The sequence below is a fragment of the Platalea leucorodia genome (genome assembly GCF_965183815.1).
Source record: "Platalea leucorodia genome assembly, chromosome: 3".
In the NCBI taxonomy this organism is placed as follows: domain Eukaryota; kingdom Metazoa; phylum Chordata; class Aves; order Pelecaniformes; family Threskiornithidae; genus Platalea; species Platalea leucorodia.
Genome location: NC_138825.1, coordinates 105103578 through 105119464, shown reverse-complemented (window position 1 = coordinate 105119464; position 15887 = coordinate 105103578). Strand labels below are relative to the sequence as shown.

General features: G+C 44.2%; 1 protein-coding gene across 1 annotated transcript; it reads left to right on the top strand.

The window, feature by feature from the left end:
• Nucleotides 1-5105: 5105 nt before the first annotated feature.
• On the top strand, nucleotides 5106-11806 carry CLN8 (CLN8 transmembrane ER and ERGIC protein). Its single transcript, XM_082305797.1, has 3 exons — nucleotides 5106-5206; nucleotides 6574-7243; nucleotides 7644-11806. Exons 2-3 carry the CDS (start codon nucleotides 6701-6703, stop codon nucleotides 7956-7958), a joined length of 858 nt encoding a protein of 285 aa, XP_082161923.1. The 5' UTR covers nucleotides 5106-5206; nucleotides 6574-6700; the 3' UTR covers nucleotides 7959-11806.
• The last annotated feature ends 4081 nt before the right edge of the window (nucleotides 11807-15887 follow it).

Here is a 15887-nt window from a genome sequence, read left to right as displayed (position 1 = left end):
TATTCCTATGGGGTAAAAGAAGTGATTATAGTGTCACCAGTGATGCTGGGCACCACTGGAGGTGAAATCCTCAGGAAGGAGCATAAAGAAGCATTGACTAGCCAGGGCTCTAACAAAGTTAGGGAGAAGAGGGAGAAAAAAAAAATATGATGAAATATATGTAAGCAGTGATTCAAGAGACATGTTTGTGATACATGGAACATAAAGAGGAGCTTGCAAAATAGAGACTAAGAAGGCTTTGGAGTGAGGTGTGAATTTAAGGAGACAAAGGAGAGGTGGAGCAGCAACGTGTTATGCATTGCAGATTAACTGCAAGGCTAATGGGAGACAGAAGTTGAGATTTAGAGAAATTCTTGAGAGAAATGGTTGGACCAAGTAGGAGAGAGCTTGAGAGCGTCTTGTAACAAAATAGAAATAAATTAGGATTAGAAGAAAAAAGGGTAGGATATCTTGCCTTGAATGGAAGTAAAAGAATGAGAAGGGAGGAAATACTGAAGAAATAATTGCCCAAAGGCTGTACTTGATGAGGTCCAATTAAGCAGTGGACAGGGAATGACCAGACATCACAGGGTCAGCATGGGTAAGATAAACATCCTGAACTGTATCTACACCAAAAAGAGCTTTTTTAGTGAGACTGGGATAAAGGGCACTACTCAACAGCAGTTGCGTACCTCCAGCATTTTCACAAAACGTTCACATAGTAAAGAGAAATGGAGGATAATCTTGAGAGGGACTGAGCAAAGAATCTCCAGGTTTTCTACATTATTTGAATTATCTGGAAAGATTCAAGAAGGCAGAAACAACCAGTTTCATGCTACTATTTTTCCCACAACTGGTAGCTCAAAGTCTGGATGCTCAGCAAATCTGAATTTTTAAAAATTTTGACAATATCAAGTGCTTCAAGGCAACTATTATCACTATCTGTTCTAGAGCATAAGGAGTTGATTAACTCATTTAAAACTGACCATAAGTGAAAAGGAGTTTGTAGAAACTAGTACTGATCTCCAAGTACTGAGGAAAGCAAACCAGCCTGGCTAGATGAATATGTTATGCAATGTAAAGGCTTTCTGAATCCTTGGCACACATGAAAGCCTTGTAATACAGGTTTTCTGAAAGAAGTACAGTATGCTTCCTATTAGATGAGAGGAAAAATGCCTTAAACAAGCATATTCAAAGTGCTCCTTGGAATAACTGTACTTTGCATGTAGGAATACTGCATAAGTACTTGTTAGACAAGAATCAAGAGAGCTCTGAGAGTCTGTGTAAAACATTAACGAAGCAAGATTACACATCTGCTATTGCCACAGAGTTCCTTGAGGCGGGCATGTAGTAAACCTCCCACAGACTTGAAGCATAGCTCCCACAATTAGTAGTAAAGGTCGCATAGATTTGAATACAGACTGCAGATTAATAGGTGGTAAAGGATCAAATTTCACTTTAAAAAAAGAATTCAAGAAGCATGTCACTGAAAATATATGATTATGTGACAGGTCAGCACAAGCTGCGCACATATGCATGGATCTGTGTCTGTAAATGTGCAAGCTTTTCTAAAACTTTGGGAAGAGAGGGCTAAAATCTTTTGAGAAGTCAACGAGGTCTTGTCTTTTAAAGTAGCAGTAGACTTTTCATCCTCTATTGGGAAGATTACCAGCTCAGGTTTTATTTATACTCGTAGGACTTAGTTCAACATACAGTACTGCTGACTACAAGTCTTTGGTACACCAGAATTAAAAAATTAATGAAGATAACCTAAGGCAGTAACTTCAGTTCCTTCATATGCTACTCAGGATGAGAGCGAGCTATAAAACTATCACAAAACAGCCTCATCATGCAGGATTCCTTCCAATCTCCATCTCTCCACTGCTGCCACAGGTAGTTTCTGGCCACTTCGCCATCACGCCATGTCTCCTGCAGACAGAAAACTCCCCTCTGTTGCCATAGCAAAAGGCAGAATTCAGGGTGGCTTATTCTGGACTTTTATGCCCCTACGTGTCCAAGGCAAATCTTCACAGGATAAACAGTTGTCTGCAATGGAATGATTCATTTGATAATGGGATTGAAACTCCTTTCTCAACCCGTCCCTGAAACGTTCCTCAACTCACTGCCAACGGCAACAGAAGCACCAGTTGGCTATATTCTGTATTCCCACCACGCATACACACAAGCACTCCTACATGTCCTAGAATAGCCATCCTGCAACCTCTGCACTAACTGTAGGCTCCCCTCTCACTGAAGGTCTCGCTGGTTGCCCTGATGTCCTCCATACACACCTCCTAAGCCTCTGCCTGTAACACAGCACCACTGAGGGGGCCTCTGAAAGTACAGGGAGCAGGAGAAGGACTTGGGACCGCGGCACTCCGATTTGCGGAATGAAGGAAAAAAAAGTGATAAAACTAAAGACATTTTTAACTATCAGCTATCTGTATATTAGTAAATACAACAGAGGAGCTACTGATTCATTATTGTATGCAATATTTAATTACTAGTATGCTACCTGGAAGAAGTTTGGCCTGTGTCAATTCGTACTTTTCTAGACGGTTCCTGGGTCCCATTTGAAGCAGGCGTCTGATCAAAATGACCTTCTGAAGCCAACATTTCTACGGATGTTTTGGGAGACAGTGTGTGCCAAAATCATATTCAATGGGCAGCTGGGAAGTAACCACTCCGTTTCAAAGTAAAAGGCAGCCCCCACATGGGGGGCTGTAGAGATGTAGCCACTGAGGCAACAAAACGCAGATACTGTAAAGTGCAAAAAACCCACATTCAGTTCTTGACTGCAGGCGAGCACTACCAAACCAGTATAAAGGGGCTCTTAGCTACAAGGGGCGGATCGTCCAGACTGCAGGCAGGGCTCCCTGCCTGGAGGTGCTCTTCGCTCTCCCAGCCGTGGCATTCTGAAGATGCCAAGAAAGTCTTTCAAAATCGAGACAGTGCAGATAGTCAGGAAATTTGGATTTGTACAGGGCACGCTGTAGCATCCAGCCAGCATGGCTGTAAAAGGGAGAATTGAATATGACATAATATGAAAGATGAGCCTCACTGCAGGAAGAGCCATTTTGAAATACTTGAAGTGATCATAATTACCATAATGAGGCACCTATTAAAAAGTTGTCACTAAGTATGGTTGTAGTATCAGTAGATTCAGAAAGTAACGCTAAACTATTACATCATGGCTATGGCTGGTAGTAATTAAAAAATGAGATTTTGCTTGAGAAGGCAAGAAAGGCAGCGAAGAGAAGTAAAATCCCCAAGAAAGACAACAGCCTATCTGTGATCTTGTTTTTTGCAGTGTGATCACAGTTCGTTGTATGTAATTTCCTGCCTCAAGGTGTTAAAATTTAAAAGAAATCTTTAAAGACAGCTATGTGAAAAATAAAATTAGGGGAAGATAAAACACATGCCCTTGGTGCATCAGCCCCATCACGTTACGTGGGACAGCAATTTCTTCCAACAATAGCTCACCCAGCTTTTGCTTGTTCAGCTTTCTCATCCTTTCCACGTTACCCAGGACAGGTCCGGCATCTGTCAGGGAACGGAGGTTATTAAATGAATATCCACCACCAGCTAGGAAGCACTTCCCAAGTGACGGCTCCTCCTGTTCTTCTCCTTGGCTTCTCTCAGGCCCTGTAGCCCGTTTTCCCCTTCAGAGTTAGTAAACAGCTCTGACCGTATCCCAGAGCTTTGCAAACAACTTACTCTTGCTTTTGTGCAAAGACGAATCCTTCTGTCTACAAGACAGAACTTGCTAGCCCACGTCATTAGCATCCTTGTCACTTGATCACGAGTGTGCTCTTTGCATGAAATAGGTATTTTGGCTGAAATTTCTTGCCCTGCGTTTACCGCTGGGCCTGGGCCTCCTGGCAGAGACGAAGTTGCGGGCAGCGGAGCGGCGGGTGCCTGCCCTGGGGGCACACGGGCACCTCCCGGCTGCGCGGGCAAGGCTTCGCCCAGGCCCTGCTCTCCCGTGGGGCTGCCTGTAGAGGAGCTGGGGGGACGGTGCAATGCCTCGCACCCCGCACGTTTAAAGGAGACAGACGCAGTAGATTTTGTTCCCAGCCGTTTCCCATGAACAGCTGAGGCTGGCTGCCCGTATCTAGACTACGGAGGTGGCCTATGGACAGATCTTACTTTTCACAGAGCTTGGGAGGGGTCCGTCAGGGACAGGGTTATCGCAGTAGCAATTAAAAGCAAACACACAAAAACCCTCCTGCCCAGTTATCCTGCTGCTGTGGTGGGAGCCAGTTTTCCACAGGGAACGGCGGCACTTCCCTCTCCCCGGCTGGAAACCGAGCACCCGTCAGGCTTCCAGGGCTGATTTCCCAGCTCAGGTCTCTCACCACAGGTTGACCCAGCTTAGGATCATGGCTGATCTAGGCCAATCCTTCGTGTAAGAGAAGTTGTGACTTGACTTTATTTTATTTTTTGGTGGAACCACCTGGCCCGTTATGGGACTGAGCTTTTCCCTGGTGAACCTCGTGGTCACTGCCAGTCCCGCCACGCCTGCCGAAGCCAAATGAAGTCCCAGGCGCAGGGCCGGGCGCAGCCCGGTGTGGTTTCGGTGGCGCTCCCCGGTGATGCTCGCAAGGCCCAGCCGGGCTGAGTCACTGGGATGACAGCACCAATTTTCACAAGTATGGAGGGAATCATGTAGCAGAACTCCATGACATCCATTTAATAATTTGCTGTATGTAATGAAATTGGATAATCACAGGTAGAGGTATCGGCTATGGCATCACTGCTACTTCTTTTTTTATTATTTTTATTGTTGAACAGGCATCTGTTAAATATTATTAACTTTTCAGTGGTGGTGATGAGCGTGCTGTTAGGTGAAGAAAACCCCCTTCTAACCACGGCTCCCGCCTGGAGCGGCGCCGCGATGCCGACGGCCCGGGCCCGCCGCCCCCCGCCCCGCCAGACCGCGCTCCCCGGCCGCCTGCCTCCCCCCCCCGCCCGAGTGGTATAGCCGCGCCCCCCCCCCCCCCCCCCCAGGCGCCCGGTGGTTCGTGCCGCCGGGCCAGCGCCCAGCGGCGGTGGCGGCGCGCGGCGCATGCGCAGGGGGGCGTGCAGCGGCTGCCCCGCGGAGGGCGCTGGCTGTGGGCGCCGCGGCGGGTCGGGCCTCCGGCGGCCGGTGGGACCGGGCGCTGCCGGGAGGCCGGCGGTCCCGGAGCCAGGAAGGGCCGGCCCGCCATCGCGGGGAGCGCTGTGGGTGAGGAGCGGCGGGTGTGAGCGAGGTCTTGCGCGCCGGGGCCGGCCCTCCCGGCCTGCGTGAGGGGCTCGGCGGCGGCGGGGGCAGGGCGGGACGGGGCGGGGGGCGTTGGTGTCGCTGCCGGTGTTTGCGTGGGGGCGGAGGAGCTGTGGCGGCCCGGCTGGAGCCAGGGCTTGCCGCAGTGGGTCGCGCTGTTCAGGGCCGGTTCGTGCCATCGGATGAGCGTGTGTTACCCCGGTTTTCCCCCGGGAGATGGCGGGGGGGGGCTGGCGGGACTCCACGTTCGAGTCCGTCCTGTTAGGTCTGGGGCCCTCGGAGCGGGGCTGACAGTCCGCTCCCCCCCGCTCCCTGGAGGGGGGCCTCTGCGAGCAGAGGCCAGGGTGAGCAGGTCCCTGCAGGGTCTGGGTTGTGGCGGTGGCATTTGCTGCATGGTGAAGCAAGGCGGAAGCATCTCACCAGGGGCTCAGTGCTCGGTGAAGCATCTCACCAGGGGCTCAGTTCTGGCTTTCTCATCTAGCTCCCACCAAACTCCCAAACGCACTGTGGTTCTGAGCATTTACAGGCTCCGGCGGGTCTAGTGGTCATGCTGATACTGCCTAAATGGTTCATAAAATGAGCTGGCATTCAAATATTTCAGTATTATCTGGCTTTTCCCTCCCCACAAACCTCTGGTTCTGAACTATGGTGTGTTCAGGAAGTTTCAGCTAACTTGAGGCACTTACTGCTGGGCTGTTCAGTTAATTACGTCAATGTTGTTAATAATACATATTAATGTTGCTTGTCTGCATTCCATACTCTTCTTGCATTTTTGGAATATGTTTTCTGTTGGAAAGTGGTTTAATATTCAGAAACTGATTGCAAAGTCTTGTTTTGAGATACGATCCTGAAAGCCTTTTTCTGTGTAAGTGGTCCCGCTTACTGGATTAAGTTTTTGTGGTTTTATGTCTGGGATATGTATTTGAGATTCTGAATTGCACCCAAAGCCATAGGAATGGGTGGAAAATCAGTGAGGGGAAAGCAGGGGAGTAGGAGAATAACTCCACACAGCTGTTGAAATAAAAGTTTCACAAGTAAGAAAACAGGGTTTGCTTCTTGTATGCTTCTCTTCCTCTTTCTTGCCTTCCTACTTTGCCCTCTTCAGCTTTTGTTTCAGTGCATTACTTTGTACTAGTACAGATTTTTGCAGGCTAATTGTTAAACGCATTGCTTAAGTTTTTTGGTCTGGCTGTCTACCTGTCTTTGGGATGCCTTCCTAATGGCAACAGGACCAAAGTTGTAACTTCAGTGGAAGTGAGTTCTCTATGGTTTAGAAGTTATGTATGTGGATGACTTAAAAATTCACTTAACTTTTTTTCTTCTTGTTCCAGATGGAAAAGAAGAGTTCATGGTTTCTGGTTTGCATAATAGTAGAGGCTGAATAGGCATAAAGGAGACTATAGTGCGGGTGAGAAGCGTCAAGCCCCTTGCAAGGCTTTGCTCTGTAAAAAAGAAGAAATGAATCCTACAAATGAGGATCCAGTGTTTGGGACCATTTTTGACTGGGACTATCTCTTATGGGAAGTTCGTTTGATATTTTTAGCTGCTGGTTTTCTAATCTACTTGGGAGTATTTCTTCTGTCTCACTGGTTGTCTTCATGGACGAGTACCACTTACTGTGCCTTGTCAGCAAAGGAGAAGGTGTTTTGGAACATGGCGGTCACACGTGGTGTGTTTGGACTTCAGAGTTGTGTTGCTGGGTTATGGGCTTTGCTTATAGATCCTGTTTTTCATGCTGACAAAGTGTATTCACAGCAAAAGTGGAGTTGGTTTAACTGTTTAATAGCTGCTGGATTTTTCTTGCTTGAAAATGTAGCTGTTCACGTGTCCAACGTTATTTTTAGAACGTTTGATGTATTCTTGGTAGTTCATCACTTGCTTGCTTTTGGTGGCTTGGCTGGTCTAGTCATTAATGTGAAGTCTGGACATTATCTGCCTTTGATGGGAATGTTGCTGGAGATGAGTACTCCCTCAACGTGCATTTCCTGGATGCTTCTAAAGGTAAGAACGTGATAATTTTCAAATTATGTTTGTGACAGTTCTCATGCATCTCACTCGTCCGTAGGTAATCTGTGTGGTTTGTCTAGATAGCTCTTCAGCAAGACTGCATTCATCTAACTGATACCCATGTTATTGTGATACCTGCTTTTGTCGTGATGGTGTTTCTGTAGTCCTTCGTATAGGTTTCTGTGTGATGCTGTGTGGATAGTGAGATGGTATAGATTCATTCAGAGTTTGAGATGCCGTATGCATGGGGAATATCATAGCTCTATGTGGAAAAAATGCCTGAGAGCATGTGTGTGTGAAAGCTGGATGTTTGCAGTAGTTCTACAGATTCCTCAGTTCCTTATCTTGAAGTAACAATCTCACTTTGCATACTTTTCTGTTCTTGTTTTTCTAGGCTGGCTGTGCTAATACCTTTTTCTGGAAGGCAAACCAGTGGGTGATGATCCACCTGTTTCACTGCCGCATGATTCTTACTTACCATATGTGGTGGGTGTGTATTTTCAATTGGAATGCTGTGATGGAAAATCTGGGACTTATTCATTTTATTGTTTTATTCTCGGGATTATTTGCTGTTACACTAATACTTAACCCATACTGGACCTACAAAAAAACGCAGCAACTCCTCAGCCCAACTGACTGGAACTTTGAAAATAAAGCAACAGAAAATGGAACATTAAATGGTGAAACACATCAAAAGAAGAGGATGTAACACTGAAACAGCTCTTTCCTAGTAGGATAGTGGAAGAATACAACGGGAAGTAGTTCTTTGCCCATGAAGTAGAACCTTTTGCAAGAAGCTCATTAACACAGTGATTCCTTGCTGGTAGTATTCTGTATGCATCAGAAGTATTTAAAAGCATTGTTTGTGTTTCATAAATGCATACACATAAGATCTTCAACCTCTTAGTTATGAATTACACCCACAATTTTGTCAGGTTGGACAGTATTTCATGATTTAGTAGTGATGTGCTGTCTAATGGTATCCTTTGTCCTAATGCTTCCAACTGACTTTACAGTTAATTTGTCGATTAAGCTCAGCTTGAATCAAGTTTAGCTTGAATCCTATTTCACATACGTCGGAGGTACTGATACTGGAAATTACATTGTTTATTAAGATCAATTATGACCCAAGTTAAGTATGCGTGGGTACCTAGTTCCTGTGTGCCATTAAATCATTCCAAGTGGCTGAATTGGTCAGTGGTAGAATGCAGTCATGGCTGGGTTTGTTGTGTTTTTGTTTTTTTTTTTGTTTGTTTCTTTTTTCTTTTAAGTGCACTTGAGGAAGATAATTGTTTGAGTGTTCACTGTCAAAGTGAGTTGTAGTTTTTTCCAGGTTGCCCTCAGTGTTGGAGGAGTTCATATCCACCACAAACATGCATGTGGGGATGCAGGCATTCGTTGTACTGGTGGTCTAACTAGGTAATCATAGCGGTCCGTTCTGGACTTGAAATCAGTGAAATACAAGAGGCAACGATAGAACGTTTGACTCTGTTTCATCCTTGAAAAGACTGCTGGTTGATTGGTAAAATTTTTTTTGTAAGTCCCACATGAGCAGTCATGCAGTTAGTTCCCCTAGTGCTCCTGTTACAGTTCCTCTTATTTTTGGAAATTCTCTTAGAGGGTTTTAGATCTGAGGTGACGACTCTGTGGAGGAAAGCCCGTATCACTTCCTTTAGGAGTTCAGTTGTTCTTTTAGTATTTTTATTTTACTTCGAAGAACATACAAAGTGACGCTAACAATCCTTTGCACTTTATCTGCCACATGACTAAATCTTTCCTTGACCTAAGGAATAGGGTTGCTTTTTAGATAGGAGCTTAGCAAATTGTGGTGGATGTTCTCCCGCTAATAGTATTGGTCTGACGGTTCCCGAGTGGAATGTTGGACAGTGGATGGAAGGTATAAAGATCACGATAGAAGAGAGTGACGCCTAGTGGCAGGAGAATGACAAAGATATTAATTAATTTTGGTGCACTGAGCTAGTGAGATAAACAAGCCAGTCATTGAAACTTTGTTGTGTAGTGTGACGTGACTGCTACACAGATTCATTTTCCAAAGTAGTAAGACTGGGCAAGCCCAAGCTGTGAAGAACTTTAGGTGAAGGCATGTGTTAGAGGCTTTGTGTAGTGATCTGTGGTGGACCATATTGTTTTAAATGTGTAAGGGAAACACTGCTGTAAACAACCCCAATTTATTAATTTTTGGTGGGAGTGTCTTTGATTTTGTTCTGAGTGAAGGGAAGAAGCTAGTGGTCAGGTTGCTGTGTCCCCTAATTCACTCTGTGTGAGCACAGAGTTGAAGAGCTGCTCTGTGAGGGAGAGGAAACTTCTTACCATTAGGTCACAAATGGATAGCCAGATCTTGTTGATAGTGATGAAGTGGTGAAGATCTGAAATTGCACGTTGAAAACTAGGCTGAGAGGGTCATAGTAGTTTTACACAGCAACTCTTATCTGTTATCCTGCTGATACTCAATAGAGAAAATCTAAATTTTGTGCTACCTTCTTATTTCTGAGCAGGCCAGAACGAGGTTGCAGTGTTTTGGCAGTGTCGCCTGTCTGGACACCATCCTATAGAAAAAAGGGCTCTTTAAAGCTTGAAATGATGTACTTCTCCTGAGGGGTTGTGTGTGGAGAGTAATGTTAAAAGTACTTTAGAAGAAAGCGGAGGGATGAACTCCTCAGAAACAAAACCCAAATATGTGATCCGAATGCATATCTTGCAGAATCCAAACCTCGCTTGCAGGAGTTCCAGGGGGGAAGGCGGAGGATAAGTCACCAGATGTCAGAATGATGGTATGCTCTATGCAGCTTAAAACTTAAAGGTTTGGATTCGATAAAACAAGGTAATAATTATAAAAATCCCAGCTACAGAATTCTGAACAATCCTAACACAAAATGGAAGCATCAGAACAGAAATAAGTTTGGGCCCAGTATGTAATTCTTCTAGTGGCTGGCTAAAGGAGGTGGAGTTTCTATGTGCTAAAATAAAAGAATACGGAGGGTTGGGGTTAGTAGTGAATTGGCGGCTGAATAAAGAGATTAGCTGTGGTCCAAGCGGACAGGTGGCTAGTTATGTCAGTGGCACCAGACTTCCAAACGTTAATATTTTTTATTATTAATTTGTGGAATGTTAAGTGGATTTTAAATCTTTCATTAGAAGTATTTTTTATCGTAATAAGGTAATCTTTGTAGTATGCATCTTAGTGTGAGGTTTTTTTTCACACAAAGACTGTTACAGCATATCTCAAAAATCTTTTGCATGTTTTAACTATATAATTAATAATACTTAAGAGCACCTGTTAACCTAAAGACTGCTAGACCTGCTAGAACAAGAGAGCTATGCAATAAAGCAAATAACAGCACTATTTTATTTCTGTTGGTTTGAGGGGCGAGGGGATTTTACAGTCCAGCTAGAAATAGAGCAGGACATAAAAATACAAACAACCTTTCTTCTTCACCTTGATGGCCTAGCGTTGGAGTTACCAGTTCTGTTACACAGAGCCTGTTTTTCTTATACTCAAATGTTTCTTCATTGCCTTTTGGCTGCTCCCTTCAAGAGGATTTGCTGGTTTATGATTGTGGATGACTGTCTCATTGCTCTGAAACAAGACTGGCAAAGTTCTCTAACTGAGGGTTTTGGCGTCTAATTACTCCTATAACGAAGTGCTGCTTTTCAACCCAAAGGTAGACAAGCCATAGTTTGTTTATAAATGTTGTTAATGTGAAACTAATCCCAGTCCTATTGGGCCTCTCTTAGAAGGCCTCATCTGCAATCCAATGTAGAAGGATTCAGTCAGCTTCAGTAGTGGCTGGATCTGGTCACAGGGTGTGCTGCTGCCCCATGATTTGGAAAACTCTTGCAAAATATGTTTTTGAGTGAATTTTTTGTTTGCCTAGGTGACTATTAGAGACTTCATCCTGCTTTCTCTTTGGACAAGCTTATTCAAGGAGTGCTGTTTGTGTCACCTTTCTGGCTAAAGCTTTTAAAAAAAACCCCACAAACCCAAAACAAACAACAAACTATGATAGGGTGGGGGTGTTTGGTTTCAGGGTTTTTTTTTGTGTATGGGGTTTTTTTGTTGGTGTTGGTTTGTTTTGTTTTGTTTTGTTTTGTTTTTTAAAGAAAAATGTCTGATCTAAGACACCCTGGCCAGGCATCTGGTTCTTACTGTCTTCGTACAGCATTCCTGAATCAGTTTGTGTTTGCCTCCATTTGTGTCCTGTCTTATGTTTTTTCCAAAACCTGTTGTTGCTTCCCCTCCCACCCATCAATTTTTCTGTAAGATTTACTCTTTACTTGCAGTACTGGTCACGATCTTGCAGCAGTCACGTTACCACAGTGATGTCTTTGTCTAATAGTTTTCAGCACGTACTGTTGGGCCCTTCTTCCACCAAATACCCACGTCCAAATCTTTCAGGGTTTTTTGCTTTTTCCTGATAACACTGATTGAATATTGATGTCATGTACAGTTATAAGACATCTTTCTTAACCTCAAGTTCACTTAAAGTGAATTTAGAAGTGTTAAGCAAATTCAAGTATGCTCTTGTAAAATACAACATTTGAATGATACAGCATCTTTACACTGTGTACATAAATAAAAGTATTTTATTGAATAATTGTCTACCGTGAGTTTCATTTACTGATGAAAATAATGGCTATTATTTTTTACTTGCTATTTGTAGCTTAAACAGTTTTTGCAGTGCGTGCACTAAAAAGATGACTTGTTTATTTTGAAATATTCTGTTAAACTTGACAAAGGTAACGTCATATCCATGGAAATAGCTGCAAAACCTTGTAAACTAATGTCCCTTCACCAACATTTAACATACATTAACACGAGCATGTTTAGTAACATGACTAAAACACTAGAAAGTGTGCTATATGTAAGTATATATTAAAAATGGTTAAAAAGCATCACTTGGAAATGACCCTTCTCGCTTCTGTATTTGCAGTGTATGGTCTATTTTTGCCTTAGGCTCTAACTGCGAAGACACTTCATGGTTTAGTTATGAGCCACATTAATTTAAAAAAAACAAACCAACTTGTCTCATTGCTAAATAACAAAATACAATCCTAGCATTAAATGTGTACATGGTGCTTTGCAGGAATTAATTCCTGATGCTTTTTAGCATTAGTGAGTTAAAGGAAAATAGCGTCATTACTGGCATTTTAATTGTTCTTATAAGAATGCACTGTGTAAGCAACTGGCTGGCATAATTTTGCTAGCTGCCTCTGCAGTGAAGTCCTCCAGATTAACTGAAGCAGAAGTAAGACATTCATGTGTAAAGCTCCGCTAACCGTGGAATGTGTGTGGGTACAGACTGGGATGAGAAGAACAATGCATAATCGTATTTGTATTAATAAAGTCTTTTTTTTTGTAAATAATATGTAAAAGGAATTTAAATGTTGTTAATGTTTTGCTATTCAGATGTTTTCAATTAAATATATTAAATTAAATAATAACAAATATATTTACTAAGTAAATATGTTTTACTTAGTAGTTCTTACCGTATTCCCAGAAAAGTGTTAGAGCACACTTATGCTGACAGTGTTATTCAGCCATTACAATCTTCTGATCTTGTGTCATGGCACTGGTATTTAAGTTGATAATTTGCAACAAAAAATAAGTGATGGTCATGAATGAAGTAAATTAGGCGCGTTGCTCTAGTTGTGGGCTGCCAGATGGATTTCCAGTGTTGGAAGAGACATTGCACACTCTGGATCTGAGTGACTAATTAGTGTGTGCTGCTAGCGGTTGTGTCAGAGCAGAAACAAGTGTTCTTGCAGCACATTGTGCCTTCCTGGTCTCCGTCAGTGAAACAGTGCCGAGTGAGGTGGAATGACAAAGATAACGATGCAGCAGATGTGCAAGGACGTCACAGTGTTCAAGGTGGCAGACAGGCCTAGCTTGAAAGGAAAGGAGCGGGGCCTGCTCACACGTCCACAAAGAAGAAGAAAGCAAGGGAACTGGCTGCGCCATTGCTTGCTGCTATCTTTGTGCGTGTGTGTGCGCTGCTGAGTCAGCTAGGGTCACTTCTGAGTCCTTAGGGGTACGACCGGAGCAGAGAGAGTGGAAATTTTATACTAGCTTTATCAGATAAAGGATGCATTACTTCTGGTCTGAAATACTTATTTCCTCATATGATTCTCTCTTTAGCTGCCTCTGCTGCTTTGAATGCTTATTTCACATTAGCGCCATATAGGCTGACACTTTTCACCAATGTGTCCTTTGACATTTACTGTAAAGACTCGCGAGGATGTGCCTTGTTTTAGTACTGATAATTGATTGTGGCAGCTCCAGGTACTCACTCGGTCTGGCTTCTGTATTGCTATTGCTATATAGGTCTGCAACTTCCCTCTCCTGCTTTGCTACTTCTGCTGCCAAAAGTACTTTACCATGTGAACACTGTATTTTGTGACCAAAGCTGTGCTCGCTGAAGTTTAAGCACAGGGCTTGTACCGAGCGGGAGGAAAGAATATACCTGAGAAGGGACTAATTTTGTAGAAGGTAGAGGGTTGACTTTCCTGTATTTCTGGACCATGCAGTTCTGCTGTCAAGGTCTTTTAAGAGTAAATCAAGGTTGTAACTACGATACCTGGAAGAACAAAGCTGTGCAGGCAAACTACAAAACTACAGAGAAGTGGTTTGTGTAGAGTAGACATGGAGCATCTAAAAAGAGCTTGATCATCTTGTCTTGTGGGTCATAATTACAGGAAGAAAGTGTATCCTGGAAAGCAGCAATAGCCTTGCTTAGGAGTCATAGGAAATAAATATGAAAAAAATTAGGAGGCTTCGGGATGAGGTAGCTGAGGCTGGTTGTTAGGTTGTACGGTGCTGACCAGGTTGCAGCTGGACATTGGTTATGTAGATCGTCTGATGCTTTAACTCTTCTTTTTTTCTCAGCAACATATTGTTTTAAGTATCACTGTGACACTGGTTCAGGATAAGTTTGAGGACCTTTTTTAGGACATCAAAGTTCCCAAGCAATGTATTGCCCAAGGCTGAAGGAGCCTACAGTGTGTTCTAATTCATAGTAATTTATTCTTGTATTATCATTGCCTTTTTATCTTACATAATTATTTTTTACCCCTGGGGGCTCTTTTGCATCCTCATGAGTACAAATCAGTCTGCTCTTTTATTTTCCTAGCCATCCTAATACTTTTTATTTGCCACTTTTCCCACTTGAATTCCTTTTTCTTAAATGTTGGCAGCTTAAACTTGTACATGGTATTTCATACAAAGCCTTCTCAGTACCTTGCATCGCACCAGTACTTCCTTTCCGCCACTGGGAATAGCTCTGCTTCAGCCAAGGTTGCATTTGTCTTTCACGGTTGCATGGCCCGAGTGCTTCATGGTCCCCCTCTGGCAGCGAAGTCATTCAAGTTTTTCCCTTCCTCAGCTTCAGAATGAAGCAGAGCCATCAGAGCACCGTGAAATAACAAAAAGTAGGAATTGGGTGTTATGGAAGTAATTTGTGCATATTACTGTACGGGGCGCAGGTGCCCAGGTGCTGGCAGCGGGGGCTGCAGGGCGGCCTCTGTGAGGAGAGGCCGGGGCTGCCCCGTGCCGGACACAGCCGGTTCCAGCCGGCTCCGACCGCCCCACGGCAGGGCACGGCTGAGCCCCGCAGCCACGGTGGGAGCGCCTCTGGGGATAGCTTATTTAAGAAAGGGTGAAAACATGACACAGGCAAAATGAGGGGTAAGGAAAAAAGTGAGAGGAGTAGGAGGGGGAGGAGGTGCTCCAGGCGCCGGAGCAGAGATTCCCCTGCAGCCTGTGGAGGAGCCCATGCAGGAGCAGGTTTGTCCTGAAGGACGGCAGCCTGTGGGAAGGACCCACGCCGGAGCAGGGGAGAAATGTGAGGAGGAAGGAGTGGCAGAGAGGAGCTGTTACGGACTGACCACAACCCCCATTCCCCATCCCACCGTGCCCCTTGGGGTGGGGGAGGCAGAGGAGTCGGGAATTAGTGAAAGGAGTGAAGTTGAGCCTGGGAAGATGCCGAGGAGGGAGGTGTTTTTACTTTTGTCTTTGTTTCTCACCTTTCTATTCTAATTTTTATTGGCAATCAATGAAATTTCTCCAACTTGAGTCCGTTCGGCCCATGACAGTAGTTGCTAAGTGATCTTCCTGTCTTCATTTTGACCCACGAGCTTTCCATCTTGTTTTCTTCCCCTGTCCTGTTGAGGAGAGGGAGTGAGCGAGCGGCTGGGTGGGGGTCTGGCTGCTGGCCAAGGTCAACCCACCACTGTAAGTTATGGCATCGGCTGTACTATCGCTCATAGGCCACCCATGACAACAACAAGCTGATGTAACATGAGGACCATGGTGCTGAGGAATATTAAAATTTAGGAAAATTTGTACCTAGTCTGTCTGAATTGGCTGTCTGAGAATTTGACTTGCAAAGACTCCTCGTAAGCAGAGAGTTTTTAAAGGCGTTCATGAAAGAAGTTCTAGTGCTGGTAAAACATCACAGTATTGTAAAACTCAGTTGTCAGGTTAACCTGTACTGGTATGCTCAGAATTGACAGACTGTCTCCCAGTAGTGGTGCTGGTGCTTCAGGGAGACCTGGAAGACAGGCCAGCAGTAGCCATCATATCAGGACGTGAATGAGGAATGCTTTTATAAAACCAAATGTT